This window comes from Pezoporus occidentalis, unplaced genomic scaffold (genome assembly GCF_034315485.1).
Source record: "Pezoporus occidentalis ecotype Australia unplaced genomic scaffold, CSIRO_AGI_Poc_V1 ctg93, whole genome shotgun sequence".
In the NCBI taxonomy this organism is placed as follows: Eukaryota; Metazoa; Chordata; class Aves; order Psittaciformes; family Psittacidae; genus Pezoporus; species Pezoporus occidentalis.
The window spans coordinates 851,241-866,880 of record NW_026916294.1 but is presented as its reverse complement, the minus strand read 5'-3'; the positions used below and the strand labels follow the sequence as shown (position 1 = coordinate 866,880).

The following is a 15,640-nucleotide window of genomic DNA, read 5'->3' as shown; positions in this document are numbered from 1 at the left end:
AAAACAAACAAACAAAAACCACCAAAACGCAAACAGATCTGTGTTCTAATTGTTCCCATCCTTGTCTCTTGGTACTTGAAACCTGACAGCTCTTCTCTCACCAGCTCCCTGCCACTAACCACTGCTCAAGAAAGTCCCTCTTTTCCATCTGCTGCCTGCATCTCCCTCACTCCAAGAACATGTCCTCCTCTTTCTCATTCACTTTCAGCCTCTCTCTCCTACTTCTAGAGCAGTTAACTCAATTTCACATCCTATTATAACACTATGCTGCCAGGCTTTCCCTCACCCTTCTTTTAAGAGTATGTTTTTTCACTAAGGGTCTAAGTGTGGAAAAATACTTTAGAAAAGGCCAAAAAAAAAAAAAAAAAGTAAAAGAAGGAACAAAACCTCAGAAGTGCTAATGCTGGCAGGCCCAGAGTCTTCAGCAAAGGTCTCAAGCCTCTCACTTCTGTCCTCGCTGCAGATGAGCTCGATGTAGCCAATGTACAATGGGCTCCCTACCCAGCCCCTATCTTCAGAGGGTTTTCCCAGGACTACTTCTCCCCTGCTGGAAAGTTCAGCAGGATAAGCATCATCCTTTTAGTGTGATCCAGTCCAGGGGAGCCCCCAGAGCACATCATGATATTCTGCAGAAGGCCATCTCCCGTTCCTGACAAGAAAGGAAGGTCTGAATGAAGGGAACCTTATTTGACATTTGTGTTTTCCCATTATATAGGAAATACAAACCCTCAGGACTCGCCAAAATCCTCTCTAGCTTCAATACAGGTGGGTAACTGAGGCCTAAAGATTTTGGTTTTTTTCCCCTACCCCTGAGCACATGTCGCTTTTCAGCTCTGCCCAACCACTTCAGTAATCAATGAAGGCTGAACTCTTGCCTATTAAGCAAATTTGTTGTTCCTCCTTTACAAATTCACACACCCTTGCAAAGTACTCCAGCTTCACAATGGGTTGTACCTTCCCTTTCCTCTGCCTCTTTGAAGATGTTGCTCTTTGTTCAGTGAATTTGCCCAACTCCAGGAACATGTACAACATCACCTAAATCATTCCAGTGTTTATATTAGCCTGATGGTGTTAATGAGGTTTTGCTATGTTACAGCATTTAAAATCTTTATAGTATCTTAAACATATTGTACTTTAAAATATCCCCTTTGGGTATGTAAGTATTATCCAAATCATATAAATGGAGAAGTAAAAACAAATGTTTAGGTATTTGCCTAAAGTCATGCAATAAGTCAGTGTCAGAGCTAAGAGTTAAACCCACCTATTTGTGATGAGTCAGCCCATGCTTGCATGATTTGGTGTGTTCCTACTATGGAGATCAGCCTATTCATTGCACATAGTACTCATTTCAATAATTTCATAAACTGGCTCTAGGAGTTGCCTTCCCTTTAATAATAACTTTACCAGAAATGCTTTTGCTTGCCTAGCTCAATGTTTTTCATATACAGGGAGGGGAGACCTTGTAACAGTCTTCCAATACCTAAAGGGAGCCTACGGGAAATCTGGAGAGGGACTTTGTACAAGGGCATGCAGTGACAGGACAAGGAGGAATGGTTTGAATTGAAAGAGGGGAGATCGAGATTAGATATGGGGAAGAAATTCTTCCCTGTAAGGGTGATGAGGCGTTGGCACAAGTTGCCCAGAGAAGCTGTGGCTGCCCCATCCCTGGCAGTGTTCAAGGCCAGGTTGGATAGGGCTTGGAGCCACCTGGTCTAATGGAAGGTGTTCCTGCCCATGGCAGGAGGTTGGAACTAGGTGATATTTAAGGTCCCTTCCAATCCAAACCATTCTATGATCTACATAGGGAGTAGCATATGGAATGTAAAGCTTGCATAGTAGCTGGTTTTTACTGTGTTTTGTTTGGGGTTTTCCTTAAAAAGGACAGAAATTAAGTGGAAGAAGAGATGACTGTCTTCCTAAAGTGCTGGGAACTTTTCCTGTGCCTGCCCTTGAAATTAAAAAGACTCTGGACAGCCATTTACCTTATGGGGCTGAGGAGTTCACCTCCATAATTTTTTTTTCTCTACTTTTTAAGGGTTTGGTAAGACTTTTAGGGAAGGAAGTGTGCATGTGAAAGGGAGAAGAACATACAGGTAGCAAATATATTTGAGAACAATTATGCTGGGAGTAGGTAATCCAGAAAGTGATGAAATAGTGAAGTGACAAGACCTGGCCTGAACATCTAAAACTCTGAAGATGTTTGGCAGGGAAAATTAGAACAATTAAAGAGTGCCTCTGGGAAGCTTTACCTTGCATGACCAGAACTTCAACACAACATCTTGGTGTACTTGGTGCTTTTACAGGGGTAATACTCATATGAATATGAATGGGTTTGCCAGTATCTAAGTCATCTGCAGGATTTTAGTCTGCACTTGGTTTGGGTGCGTTTCTGTATCACCTTTTGTTTCCTGAGATCTTGCAGTGATGTGCAGTTCTGTCTGACCCTCTGCTATTGCCTCAGCTCCCCTTTTGCAGTATTTTGGGGTTGCTTTAGTGGAGTGAAGGATCCTCTCTTCCACATTTGCTTTCTCAAACTTTGCCATTTAAAACTGAACTGCCTGGGGGGCTATTGGTTGGTGTTTAATAATGTCCTGGAAGCTCTCTCTTCATCATTACAGTAGATTTTTATACTTCAGTATATGAAGTTCTTAAGCGTTTCCCTTGACCAGCAGCCTAAGGATTACAGAATAGCACACACTAAAACAAAAAACTGGTACGTCTTTAAAATTCCAGAGTCAAAGGCCCAGAAAATGCTGCTGGATTTTGCTGAGATATACTTTCCCCCTTCCTAAAAAAAAAAAATGTAAATCCAAGCAGTAGCATAAAAGGGCCTAGGAAAAGTAGAAATTTACTCAGCCAATGAACGAATTAATCTGTTTGGAAAACGAAGCTAATAATAACGTACTTAGGAGACAAAGATAAAATGCAATTCTTAGGTAGGGAAAAAAGAAACACTGAGACCTCTTCAGATAGCTTCTCTTCACTGAGCAGTAATCCATAGCAGGGAAAGGAGCTTATTTGAGAGGCATCTAAAGAAATGCATGGTGAAAAAGCAAAGCAATAACGTCTCTGCATGTGTTTTTAGAGAGTTGGGACAGTATTATTCTTTTTTCATACATCCCATCACCTAAACAGTTCAGGCACTAGGCACCAGTAAAATCAGAGATACTGATGTGTGATACTGCAGTGATTGATCATTTTGGCTTATTTTAAGCTCACACCTTAAGAAGAAAAGCATCTGAGGAGGGGTTTAGAGACTGCAAACTTCAGGTTGGAAACTCATTTCATCTTTGTTTCTGGCTGATGTGCACCTCCACACATCATAGAATCATAGAAGAACTTGGGTTAGAAGGGACTTTCAAAACTCATCTAGTCCAACCCCTCTGCAGTAAGCAGGGGCATCTTCAACTAGATCAGGTTGCTCGGAACGTGCTGGCAGTCAGCTGGTTTTCCACATCACTTTTGGTTTTAGGTGATCATATGAGTGCCTGACAGGCAGAATCATCAACATATTTACAATTGATTGCTTTTCTATTGCAAAAACGGTGTTTTTTAAAAATGGAGATGCAGATGAAAAGATCTATTTCTAGTCCACTTTCCATCCCTTTGAAAAATAAAAGCAATAATTAGGGGGGAGGCAGGAACGGGATTTCCTCTGCACAGGTTTTGTCTGACAGGAAAGAACAAACATGGGTACTGCCATGCTGTTATTGTCTAAATTGTTAATTTCATACACTTGTTTTAGAAGCCAGCCTTTCAAACCTGAATTACTTGAGGGGAATACTCACAATTCACAGAGAGAAAAATAAAAAGAATTAATCAGAAAATTAGCTGTTAGGAGAATCTATAAAGTCTAAATATTTTCAAAAATATAAGGAATTAAAGAATAGTTGGTAAGAATTTACAAGTATCTGAAAACATGAAATGCTGAAGGTTTAAAAAATAACACAGCTTGGTATCAGAGTGACAAAATTGTGTTAAATTAAAGGAGCTCATAGAAGTCTAAATTTCCTGAAACCCAACTCAAAATGTGCTTGAATGGTGAGATTGTTTCAAATATGAAATAATTCCTCAAAGAACTGAAGAAATTATATGGATTGCAGCACTTCTAAGAGAGGAAGTAGACTACCAAAATGAAGTATATTAAAGATGTTAAATGTACTATTCCTCATCTTTACACATTGACCTTGTTTCTGTGTTCAGAAACCCTATATAGAGTTGTTGAGTTGGTCAATAAACTAATCCAGCCATCAATAAAGCATCTTCTTGTTTATTAATATGTGATTAAAAATGTATATGATAAAAAGATATTGACTGAGCAGAGTTTGGGTGACAAGAACAATTATAGCTTCAAGCCTAATCAGTACATGAGCTCTTTAACCCAGTGAAAGTCAATAGTCTATTTCTGAACAATTACACATTTATTTTTAAATAAAGTATTTGGGATTTGCTAGTGCTCTCATTTTCTCTTCATGATTTAAACGTGGACACAAAACCAGGAAAGAAAACAGCCACAAAATAAATCACCCAATGTAATTCCACTTTCTGTTTCTTGTATGATAAATCTGTAAATAGCAAATAAGATTTGTTTTAATTATAATTTGCTAGCTACAAATACATTAAACTTGGAATAAGTATCTCTATTCTGTATTGTAATACAACAATACTAGTTGTATTACTAGTTGTCTTAATTACTAGGGTCTTAATCATATTTCTACAATGTCCTAATTTACTTATACATTTCTGTTGCTATAATTTTAAGCTAAAGTCATAATTTTATTGCATTCAAAGTACTCCATCTTGATTTTGTTAAAGCAATTTCTTAATAAGAAATTATAATCAAAAGCCATTTAATTCTTCCTTAAGTATTTCTTAGCTTTTACAACCTTTTCTTACAGCTCAATGCACCCTCACTCCAAAACAATACAATAATATTACACAGATCTGAAATTGAAAGCAGCACAGAGAAGTTTCAACTGGGTGCATCTTTAAATACCAAAGTATTCTAGTATAGTGTGCATTCAGTAGAAACTAGGAGCAGGTGAGTGGTCAGACATTCCTGAGCAAGAACACAGGGTCACTGGCTTGTCCCCACAGTGTTAAAAATTAACTGTGGGCCTGAAGCAAGCAACATCAGATGTCGGGGCTATCCACAAGCAGAATTTTCAGCAGGTTTAGCACTGGTTTGCTTGTCAACATTCAAGATTCAGTTAAATCAATGGTACTCCCCAGAATGTTTGCAAGTCGTAAATCTTTAAGTGCCAGATCAGAAAACTCCGTATCTGCTCCATATGTATTATGTTCATTAAACAGTTATAGTGAGTAGCATTTCCAGATATTTTTCCTACCTGCTAATCTTGAAATCTTCTTAGTTCTTTTGTGGCATTAAATGATGAAGACTTCAGTAATAAACTCTTTTGCACTGAAGCTAACACAATGCCTTCATTTATTCTCAAATGTGTTTGGTTTAGGTGAACATAAAATGCGCCTTGTTGTTGATTGCTGCTATAGAAAGTTGTTGTTTAACAAGGAGGAACAAATGAACTTAAAGAGAAACCTGTGTGCTCACACAGCCCTGAAAATTTTAGCTTCTTTGAAATTGATGTTGACATTATAAATACTATATTCTGTGTATCTTCATATTAACATATGGATTCTGATTCAACAGTAAGTGAAATCTTTTTTTCCCCTGACTGAAGCCAGAATCACTGTTTGACTCTTAGAAACCAGAGTAAGTCCTTCAGGAGGCAATTTCCACTTGATTTTATGGTGTAGTTCCAAAACCTTTTCTGGGTATATCTGATTCTGGCTAGTGCAGGAGGTGGCACACTGGTGTAGGTTGGCCATTGGTATCCAGATGGTACCTCTTGGTCAACAAGAAGTTTTCTTTGGAGAAAGAGAAAACAACTCTGTAGCTACAGACTAGAGCTTAGGGAAGTCAGCCCTAGCAGCCTGCAGAACTTACAGGTCTGAACATCTCCACAGGAAGAGCCAAGTACAGTACAAAAGATCTGAATCTCTTTTTATCTATGGCACTGATAAGCCTAAGCAATTCCCAATACATTCTAATCTGAAGAAAGAGTTGGGTTTGATATCCATCTGTTTCAAGATAAATGAGTTTCTAAATCAAGGCTGGGGAAGGTATAAATATGCAGGCAAGAAAAATTATTCCTGAAGAGAGAATCCATTGCACTTTCAGATTAATAGGTGTAGCCCTCTCAACATACAGTACAAAAGAGACTCTGGGAGATAAGTTTATTAGCCTAAACCTCTGGTTTTCCGAGTTTAAACTTACCCATCTGCTTATCTTCAAACAGATTCTGAATATAACATTGCTGATAGTACGCTTTGTTTCAGCCCAGTACTTGATTTGGTTACATGTTTAAAAATATTAGTATGTTCAAGAATGTTGGTACATTTATGACTCTAATTAAATATGTATACTGTAGATCTTTATTCTTTCACTAAATAAAACAGGAATTTAATTCATTTTAGATTTATTTTTTTAATGCTCTTCTTCTTCAGCTTGTTAAAACTCCAGCATTAACAATTCTCAGTATTTAGGAAAAGCTTACCTGCATTTTGAGGAAGCAAATAGCACAGGTGTGCTGATTTATTAGGAACAGTGTGATGCTACCCAAAATATTACATATTTTTCAGGTGTAACTTATGGTAATAAAATCATTAAAATAGGATAGTGTTGAGGGTTTATATGATGGCTGGGAAGTAACTTCTGTCTTTATTCATCTCAGCACCCCTATTTATGAGTGTGTTTGATCTTCACATGCAATTCTACACTCTTCATCATCATCACTCATTTTGTCCATGCAGAAGATGGAGACTTTCTAAGTTTTCTATACTGTTGTCCTTACTCATGTATTCTATACAGGACAAAACGTTAATATGTCTATTGCAATGAAAGCATACATCTGTTTTTACAGTAGTTTCCACTCAATAGTGAGAGTTCAAATATACAGAATTTTCACTTTAATTATTGTCAGGACATTTAATCATCACAGATACATAGTTTAAAATCCACTCTGGATTTTGAAGGGAGAGCTTAACTAATCTGCAAACTTAGTGAAAGTCACAAACTATAGCTGACAGATCTCAAGAACTTACCACTTCTCTGCTATGTGTCACAACAAAGCCTGTATATGCTATTCATTCACATAAAGGTGAAGTAACCCTGACAAAGAAAAAAGCCCTGAGGAAAAAGCAAAACAAAACAAAACACCCCGTGAAAGTAGTTTAAACGTTAACTATCCTATGATTCTTGTCAAGTTGAACTCAGTGAAAGGCAGACACTCAGCTGCCTGTAGGGAGGCTGACTCTTCCTTGGGCCAAGTTAGATGCCTAACTCCTTTTTATGCCTTTGCAAACCTTCCCTGGGAATGGACTGCTGAGGCCACGTGGCAGGTCCAGAATATCTTCATCATCTTAAGCTTACTTTCCCAGAAAACTCTGCCTTTCACCTTCTATCTATTGGCGGTATGGGTGAGTGAGCCATGAGGTTTTGAACGAGTATGACAAAGATGGACTAGTGGCCACTGCTAGTAGGAAGAAGCATCCTTATGCCCAGAAAATGAGAATAAACTTTTTATTCTACTCCTCTCTCTAAATTTATGCTAGGAGTGTCCAAGCCACTTATATCATCAGTGTATTTATCAAACCTTTGCCTTTGAACATATATGTATGAAATATTGCAATGCTATTGCAGTGTTAACCTTATGCTCAAACTATTTATTGTGACCCCTACTGCTGTTTTGGAGCCTTTGAGATACATACAGATACAGTACATCAAAATAGGTACACGTCTTTATGCAATGACCCATATATTCATGATTGAGATATACACACTTCAGGGGTGGGATGATACAGGATTATCATTATAAGCAATAGTAAAGCTTCATTGACATGTATAGTAGATCTTTAACTTGGTCAGATACACTGAGAAAGGATTTTTTTGTATATATACATATATATATTTTAGTATTGGCTATGGTGAGAGGAATCTAGCTCTGCAAGGTGACTGATAATGTAGGGTATATAAATACACCACTGAATATATTCTTTTTCATCAACATGACTTTTGTACTGCATCTTGAAATTATTTTGGTTTTATTAATGTTGTTTAATAAAGATGTGAATGTCACACCTAAAAAATTTGTCTCTGATACAAAAACGTTTGCTGTTATCTGGGTCAAAATCAATTCCTGAGCAGCCAGATGGCCACCCTTGCATTGCATAATTGAGACTATATTAGTTGTTCTGTCTTGTATATTGGTATAAAAATGATGGACTTGGAAGCATATGTTGCTTTGTTACTAAATCCAAGCTCGGTACCTAATACCAATGTGAAAAGACAGACGCCCTGTTCTCAGCAGGTCAGTTTTGTTATGCTTGGTTTTGCAATAAGCTCTCTCTTTTATACACTGGGTACTTCACATATTTGAGTTCTCTAGAAAGCATTAAGCAGTTTACAATGGTTCACTCAAGCCCGTGGCTTGTTAGAGATGCAGAGTTAGGCTGTGGTTGTGAAAGCAATGCTGAAAAGGTCCTTGCTGAGGGGAAACAGCACTTTATTTGTTGCAAGTTACTACTCAAAATGATGGTGACTGCTGAGTGAATCAGGACTCCTGAAGCTGTCTTTATTCTTTGCTCTTGTACAGTTTCTGTGTTACTAAAAAACTGGATCAGTTTTCCTTTTTGACATTTGCATTTACGTATCCCATTTGTTCAAGTTATTTCAGGTATGATGGTTACTTCTGGGGGAAAAAAAAAAAAATCCTGATGCTGAACTGAAGGTTAGGTAATCTTAAAACCCTTTCCAACCCTAACCATTCTGATTTTATGAGGATCTGCTGTAGGGTAAAGTAGGAGGAGCAAACTATTGTCTCACTTGTTGTCTTGATCAGTGAATTTTAATCCATGGCTAAGCAGACAGTTAATTTGACCATTTCAGAGAGTGCAGTGACTGCTTGATTCCTGTCAAAGACTCTTCAGCTGAGGTCAGGACCACGTGCCTGACGGTGTACTTCCTATCTCTACGACCAAAAGGGAGAGCGATTCTGGAGCTTTTTGGTTTGTAACACAGAAAACATAATTTCTTAAGTTGAAGAGTAGGGCTTTTTTCCTGTTGCTTGGTCAAATCCAGCCCCATGTAGGCAATCTGGGTTGTTAACGTTAAACCCATCCACCAGAAATCATTTGAAAGCGTTGGTCTAATTCCCACTGGATAGGTGCCAGTGTTACCAATGAAATAAGCTATTAAATATGTGCTAATTGACAACCGAAAAGTCAGAGGATATTTCAGCTCTCCAGTCTGGTCACCCTTTTGCTATTATGCTTGACTTTGGTAGGACAGAGGTGTTACCTAATGAGCAGATGAGCTAAAATACTTCCTAAAAGCTATTAACCTACTACCTTTCATAAGTACTCAACTCAGTGAAAATAAAAAACACCTGTTAAAATAAGTGAGCTATTACTAATACCCCTACGTTTGCAGTGGGGCTGACTGACATGAAAAATCAAAGAATTAAAATCGATAAGGAACTGATGGAAAACCCTATATTTTAATGAAAATTAAGAACAGCAGTAAATTAGGTAGGGGATAAATCTTGTGTAGCCATAAAATATTGCACACATACACACACACATACTCAAATTAAGAGAGCATTACAGGCTCTATAAACGTTTAAAGCCAGTAGGAAGCAAGAGAATGAAAGCTAATCACGCTGCTCAATACCAATCCCTTGTGCAGATGCACATACAGCCTTTAATTACACCATCTTGTACTTGGAGAGATGATGAAGAATTTTCCAGGAAAAACTGTTTTCCTCAAAAGTCAGACTATGTAACAGGAAAATGTTAGTTCTGAAGGAACTGGAAAGGTTTTAGAAAATGAAGGGAAAGATTCTGTGCAGTAACAGAAAGGCAAGTCTCTGTGGTGTACACCTGAAATGGAGGTACCCCAGATACAATCACCAGTAAAGACATGCACTTTGGTCTCTTCTGGGTCGGCACCTTATTCCCGTGTTCTCTGACACCATGGGCTTGTCCCTCTCCTTTTTTATCTCCCTTCTTCCCCCTTCTAATGAATAACTTTACAAAGCCTTTGTTTCATCCGTTCCTGTGCAATGGTATATGAATGCAATTTGACAGGGCAGGGGGACTTTTCTGCTTGATCTTCTTCACAAGTACTCGTTTGGCATTCAGAGTAGTATGTGAGCAAAGCTTTCTTCAAGTGCTAGTGTTCACTGTCAAGCTTACTTTTATGGGACTCTAGGTTTTATCTGGGGCACACAAATCCTAACCTGAACCCAACACTTTGGGTTTTTGGCTGTTCCTCTCCCCACCACGCTTAGCAAACATCTTTTACAACTTGAAATTTAAGAGATAGGATCATCCTATCCTTTTTTTATAAATCTCTATTCCAAACAAATAGGTTAAAGTAAAAAATGTCTGCTAATTTTGGGTATCCAATTAAGGATATTGTCTACTTGATTTTTCAACTGGTTTGGCACTCTGCATCACTTGGTATAGTCAATGCACAGCCCAGTGGACTTTATCTGAGGTAGTGAATGATTCACTTCCACCTACCGGACCCAAAAACAACAAGATGGGTCCATAATATGAAAATATCTGTTAACCATTATCTCATGAGGCAACTTGCCCCACATTATAGAAGACTTGAGGTAAAAAGGGGATGGAAGCAAACTCCGTAGGCAAAATCCAGCTATTCCCTTCCACAAAGCCCTGCTCTGTCTTCCTGTGATCCTCTACCTCGTACATGAACCATGCCCAATTCTGTGACAAATTAGACAGGAATCCAGTGAATAAAAACTACAGAGTTCTGCTGTGTCCCCAGGGGAAGTGTACCTTGTGAGGTTTCATTTCTGCTTTAGGAAATTTGTGGAATAAAATCTGCGTGGCCATGTATGAGACTGAATCCAGGTGCTCTAAAACCTTCAGCTTAGTCATTTCCTCAACATCCCAGTGCCTGATTTCGTGGCTAGTGAGGTATATATAATGTTTCATTAGTTCAGAGGTGACACACACAAAAAATATCATTTAAAAAATGTTTTGGATCATCTTGGAAATACTTGATTCGTTCTAAGCATTCAAAAGCAGCCTCTGTACCAAATAAAAAGCAATAATGATGCAGCTGAACTGCATCAGTTAAAAACAGTGAAATAAAACATTTTGACTTTCAGAATTCCTACCATGTTTGATGTGAAATTCAGCCCAGCTACTCCGGACATCCTGCAATTATTCACCCATGCTCTTGGCTGACAACATTAGTCAGTTTTACCATCCCTGTCCTCCTACCTCCCCTCCAGGCTCCTCAACCGAATGGTTCCTCTCTGCTTTCTCTGCACAACCTCTGTGTCTCCTTACCTAACCAGTCCCAGGGTCCTGCCTCCAAACACCAGTTCCAGTTCTTTCTCTCTTGGCTGCTTCTACCGTCTGCTCTGTCACATTGCTTTTTTCTCCCCGTTGTATTCATGCAGAGACCTTTCTTCTTGACACAACCTTCAAATCGGTCAGAGCTTGAAAGAAAGAGGATTCCTACCTCTGATTCTGCGCCAAAGCTCGGGCTCATGGGGGAAATTTGGAGGTGGGGATTAAAGGTGAAATCTGGTCTTACCACTTAAGCTTCTGTTTGCAGAGACGGCCAATCTTTAGCGATTCCTTTCTTCTGCTAGAATAAAAGAAATCATTACTGAAATTGTGTTCATGACAGAATGTCTAATATTCACAAGTTAGCCACATTTGGATAAATTTTCAGGCAGAGAGGGAAAGGCACATCTTAAATACAATAAAAGGTCACATTTTGAGTCTGTGCTTCAAAGCCTGAGGGCAGCAGAGCATTTCGAAGGAAAAAAAAAAAAAAAGAAAAGTTTCCATTTTAGTATGAGCAAAACTGTTTATTTTTCCATAACCTTGTTCTTGGAAATGGACAAATTGTTTTGGCAGGTATTTTCAAAATAATCTGCCCAGTACAGAGGGGATATCAGTTTTCAGCCTAAGTGATGATGTTTTTTCTAAAGCTACATGCCACAGAAAATATGGTCTCTGCTGAGAAGTGTTTGCCAACCCCAATACAGGGAACGGCAGCATATCCACCTCGGAATATGGCCACAGATTATGTCCTCTGAGTACTTCTGATTTTCTTTCAAACATCATATAGCTTCATGGAAAGGCAATAGCGTAAATGGCTCTGATTTCCCTATTTTAGAGGCAAAACAAATAAAACAGGAGGAAAGGAGAAAAAAAATCAGGGATAGTATCCAAACATTCTGATCTGATTCTTAGTCCGCCTTTATGGACCCGCTCCTGATGGGTGTTATTTGCGCGATGGTCTTCCAGCTGGAGTATTGTGGGTCTCTTTTACCCTGCGCAGACACACACCTCAGACGTACACCCCTTACATTCTTTCTGTGATTTAACTCTCTGTGATCAAGTTTTGGGGGCAGGAGGTATCTGCAAATCATAGTTTATTTCCACTAAGAACAAGCAGCCTCCTGAGTTCAGCTCATATGAGAATAAAAGCATACAAATCCCCTATTTCTGAGGCCCCTGCTGCAATGCCCTGTGGAAGAGAGAAGTGTGAGGGCTAGAGATGTGGCAGGGACCAGCAAGGAGATGGCCACTGCTGTTGCTCCAAGTACCCAGACTGGAGTGAACCCCAGCAAAGGCACAAGCTGGAGACACCGGAGGCCTGAGATGGACAAGCTGCATTAGAGTCGATGCCACTTTCTGACTCGCTTAGGAGAGGAGGAAACACAGTTAAGTGTTAACAGCAAATGATGAGATAGCCCCATGCAGACTGAGAACCTCTGCTTAAAACCACTCCAGCAGCAATAACAAATTCCTCAGCTTAAACTGCGGTCCTCTTCAGAGAAAAAAGAAGGGGAAAACAAAAGAGAGAGAATTGCCAAATAAAACTGCTGACTCCTATTTTCTTATCAAAACACCACGGTATACATCTTAACGGCCTGAAGTAAATCAAATGTGGGACCAGCTGGAGCTGGCCAGCTCTTGACCCTCTCTTGATATCAGGTGTGTGCCTGCACTCCTCTGGCAGATTAATTTATGATTTCAAGTAACTCAGACCCCCTAAAACTTTCAGTGCAGCTGTTAAGACGAGGATGAAGGTTTTCTTTGGAAAGCATTGCTGCTAGAAGTTGGAGGTCCACAGATTGATCTGTGTCAGTACATCATATGTATACATACATATATATGAATATCTGTATATATCTAGATATCTGATTTTTAAACTCACCCACAATGTGACTATGGGACAAAATGTGGAGGCATGGCCAAAGCCTGGATGCGTGCTCGGCAACTGTCAGTCTGCTTTCGCATGTGGATCTTACTTTTGGGGATGGAAGTAGAGGGGGGAAATGGGATTTGGAAGTGTTTATAGCAATGCATCCCTAAAGAAACCTTCCAGCTCAATAAAATAAGGGGGGAAGGTGTAGGAGAGTGTACAGAGTGCATGAAATTGAGAGCAGTTCTTTCAGTTCTACCTGCCTCGTGCGATCTGCAGCAGCACGCCCGAGTGTGTGTGATCAATATAATCTATTGCAAAAGAAAGCCTAGGAGTTTCTGTGGGGAAAAGGGTTTAGAGAGAAGCTCTTTAATTATTGCCTGTGGAGAAGTTAAAGTATAACTCAGTAGTAACATACGCCAGTCCTTGTACTGGCGACAAGGGACAGGGGGAGTACAAGGCAGGCATCTAACCTGCCTGAAGTCTGTATGGGAATAAGAAAAATAGAAATAATGAAAAAACACTAATTTAAAAAGGAAGGGGAGGAAAAAAAAGAAGAAGACAAACATAAAGCGTTGGTGAGGAGAAAGTAGGGAGAAAAGGAGGTGGTATTTCAGGCCGCTGACCTCTCTTTGCGCTTCACTGCGGGGCGCACCCACGTGTGAACCGGTGCTTATAAACCCGAAAAGCTCAAATCTTCCGCCTTTCTGCCACGGCCTTTCCCTCGCACACGCTGCGGAGAGGCTCCGATAACCACTCCCCGCCCTCCCCCTCGGGGCCGCCGCCAACCGCGCAAGATGCGCGGGGCTGCGCGGTTGGCGGCGGCCCCGAGGGGGAGGACAGGGGTCGGGCTGGAGCTTCACCCCAGGGCTACTTGCGCATTTTTTCCCCCTTTCCGGGCTCACACCCGCCCTGAAAAGGGGAAAAGAGCCCTGGAGCTTGCAGGGTCCGGCGCCGTGAGTACCGGCATAACGCCTATTGTATTGTTTTGAGGTAGTCTGCTTCTTCAGCAGGTCAGCGCAGTAATCAAAAGTTGGTCCGGATTGCTTGCTTGTAATCCCAAGCGCGCGATAAACAGCTAAAACACGTATTTATCAGAACGTAAAACCTTAGTAGAAACCCCATTACTATTAACTAGGAGCCGCGCGGAGAAAATCATGAGAGATATTATTAAATATGGGTCTATTTTTGATAAGTGTCCTGCGAAACTGCCCCAAAATGTGATGCAGCAATTTGATTGATTTCTTTTTTCCTTTGGCACTACAGGTGCTAGCTCTGCCTTCCCTTCATTTCCCACACCATGTATATTAAACAGGGAGAGAACGCCGCTCCGTTGTCGGTGGTGACCGCAGCCTCCGCCAGAACGTTTTTGCTCCTCGGTGTAAAATTGCGAAGTGGGTCTCCCTCTAAAACCCTCTACATTGGTTTTTAAAATTAGCTCATGAGCTAAACTTTTGCGAATCCCGTTTCTTAAAGAACAATTTTAAAATGGGGGGGAAATAGAAACAAACTCGGCTGTCACGGTATTAACATTTCTGTCTGTCTCAGGCCACGCATTCAGTAACTTTGCCTGGATCGGGTCCTGTGTTTCAATAGCCGTCCCAGCCTCCCGACTCTTGGCAGGCCCTGGGGTTTGCTGCCCGGCGAATCCCTCCCGCATCCCGCATAGCACGGGGAGCCTGTACTTCCCGCCCTGCAATGCAATTTGTCCCATTTCGGGAGAGAACTAGTAACTCCTGACGTTATTTAGTGCAGAAAAGAGAATAAAACCAGGCTACGTCGAGCCGCCGTCCCCATCCTTCCCTCCCCGAGATTTTACTCTTTCTTCTGGAGCATTTTCTCCACTTCCAGGAAAACACAAATCACGGGTTTGCTTTCCCCCGTGCGAGGCTTATCGCCTCGGTCCCTCCGGAGCAATAAACCAGAGAAACCCCACGGAGCCGGGCTGGGCCGAACCGGGGCAGAGGCAGGGCTGCGCACCCGGGCGGCGGGAAGCGCCGTGATATAAGCCGAGCCCTGGTCTCCGTGTTACCAGGAGCGTGTATATTTTTATCTCTCCTTTGTAGGATACAGAAGGTGAATAATGAAATCCCGCTGCTAATAGTTTATGAGCCATGAGATTGGAAATGTGTATGGACAGACCTGCTAAAAATCACTTGCGAGAAGCCGGGAGCCCGGCAGAGGAAAGGATTTCACATGAGCTCAGGGAGCTGGGCGGGCAAGAAGCGGCGAGAGGAGGGACAGCCTCCGGGAGCCTTCGCCCGCGGGGAGGAAGAGGAGGGGGGGGCTCAGCTAGTACCGGCCCCCCGGAGGGGAATGGGGCAAGCCCGGGGCGAGCTTTCGGGCCGGTTCGGGGGCAGCCGG

At 41.0% G+C, this 15,640-nt stretch overlaps 1 protein-coding gene across 3 annotated transcripts in view; it reads right to left on the bottom strand.

Moving 5' to 3' along the window:
• LOC134157283 (uncharacterized) overlaps positions 1-15,640 on the bottom strand; it is a 59,921-nt gene that overhangs the window by 23,873 nt on the left and 20,408 nt on the right. For 2 of the 3 annotated variants that reach the window (XR_009962259.1, XR_009962260.1), the window contains exon 2: positions 11,651-11,701. Coding sequence is in view for 1 of the 3 variants with exons in the window: in XM_062606087.1 (XP_062462071.1) it covers positions 11,651-11,704 (54 nt within the window). In the remaining 2 variants the exon portion in view is untranslated. Of the gene's footprint in view, positions 1-11,650; positions 11,705-15,640 lie in introns of all 3 variants that reach the window. The other variant, XM_062606087.1, reaches the window with a different exon arrangement.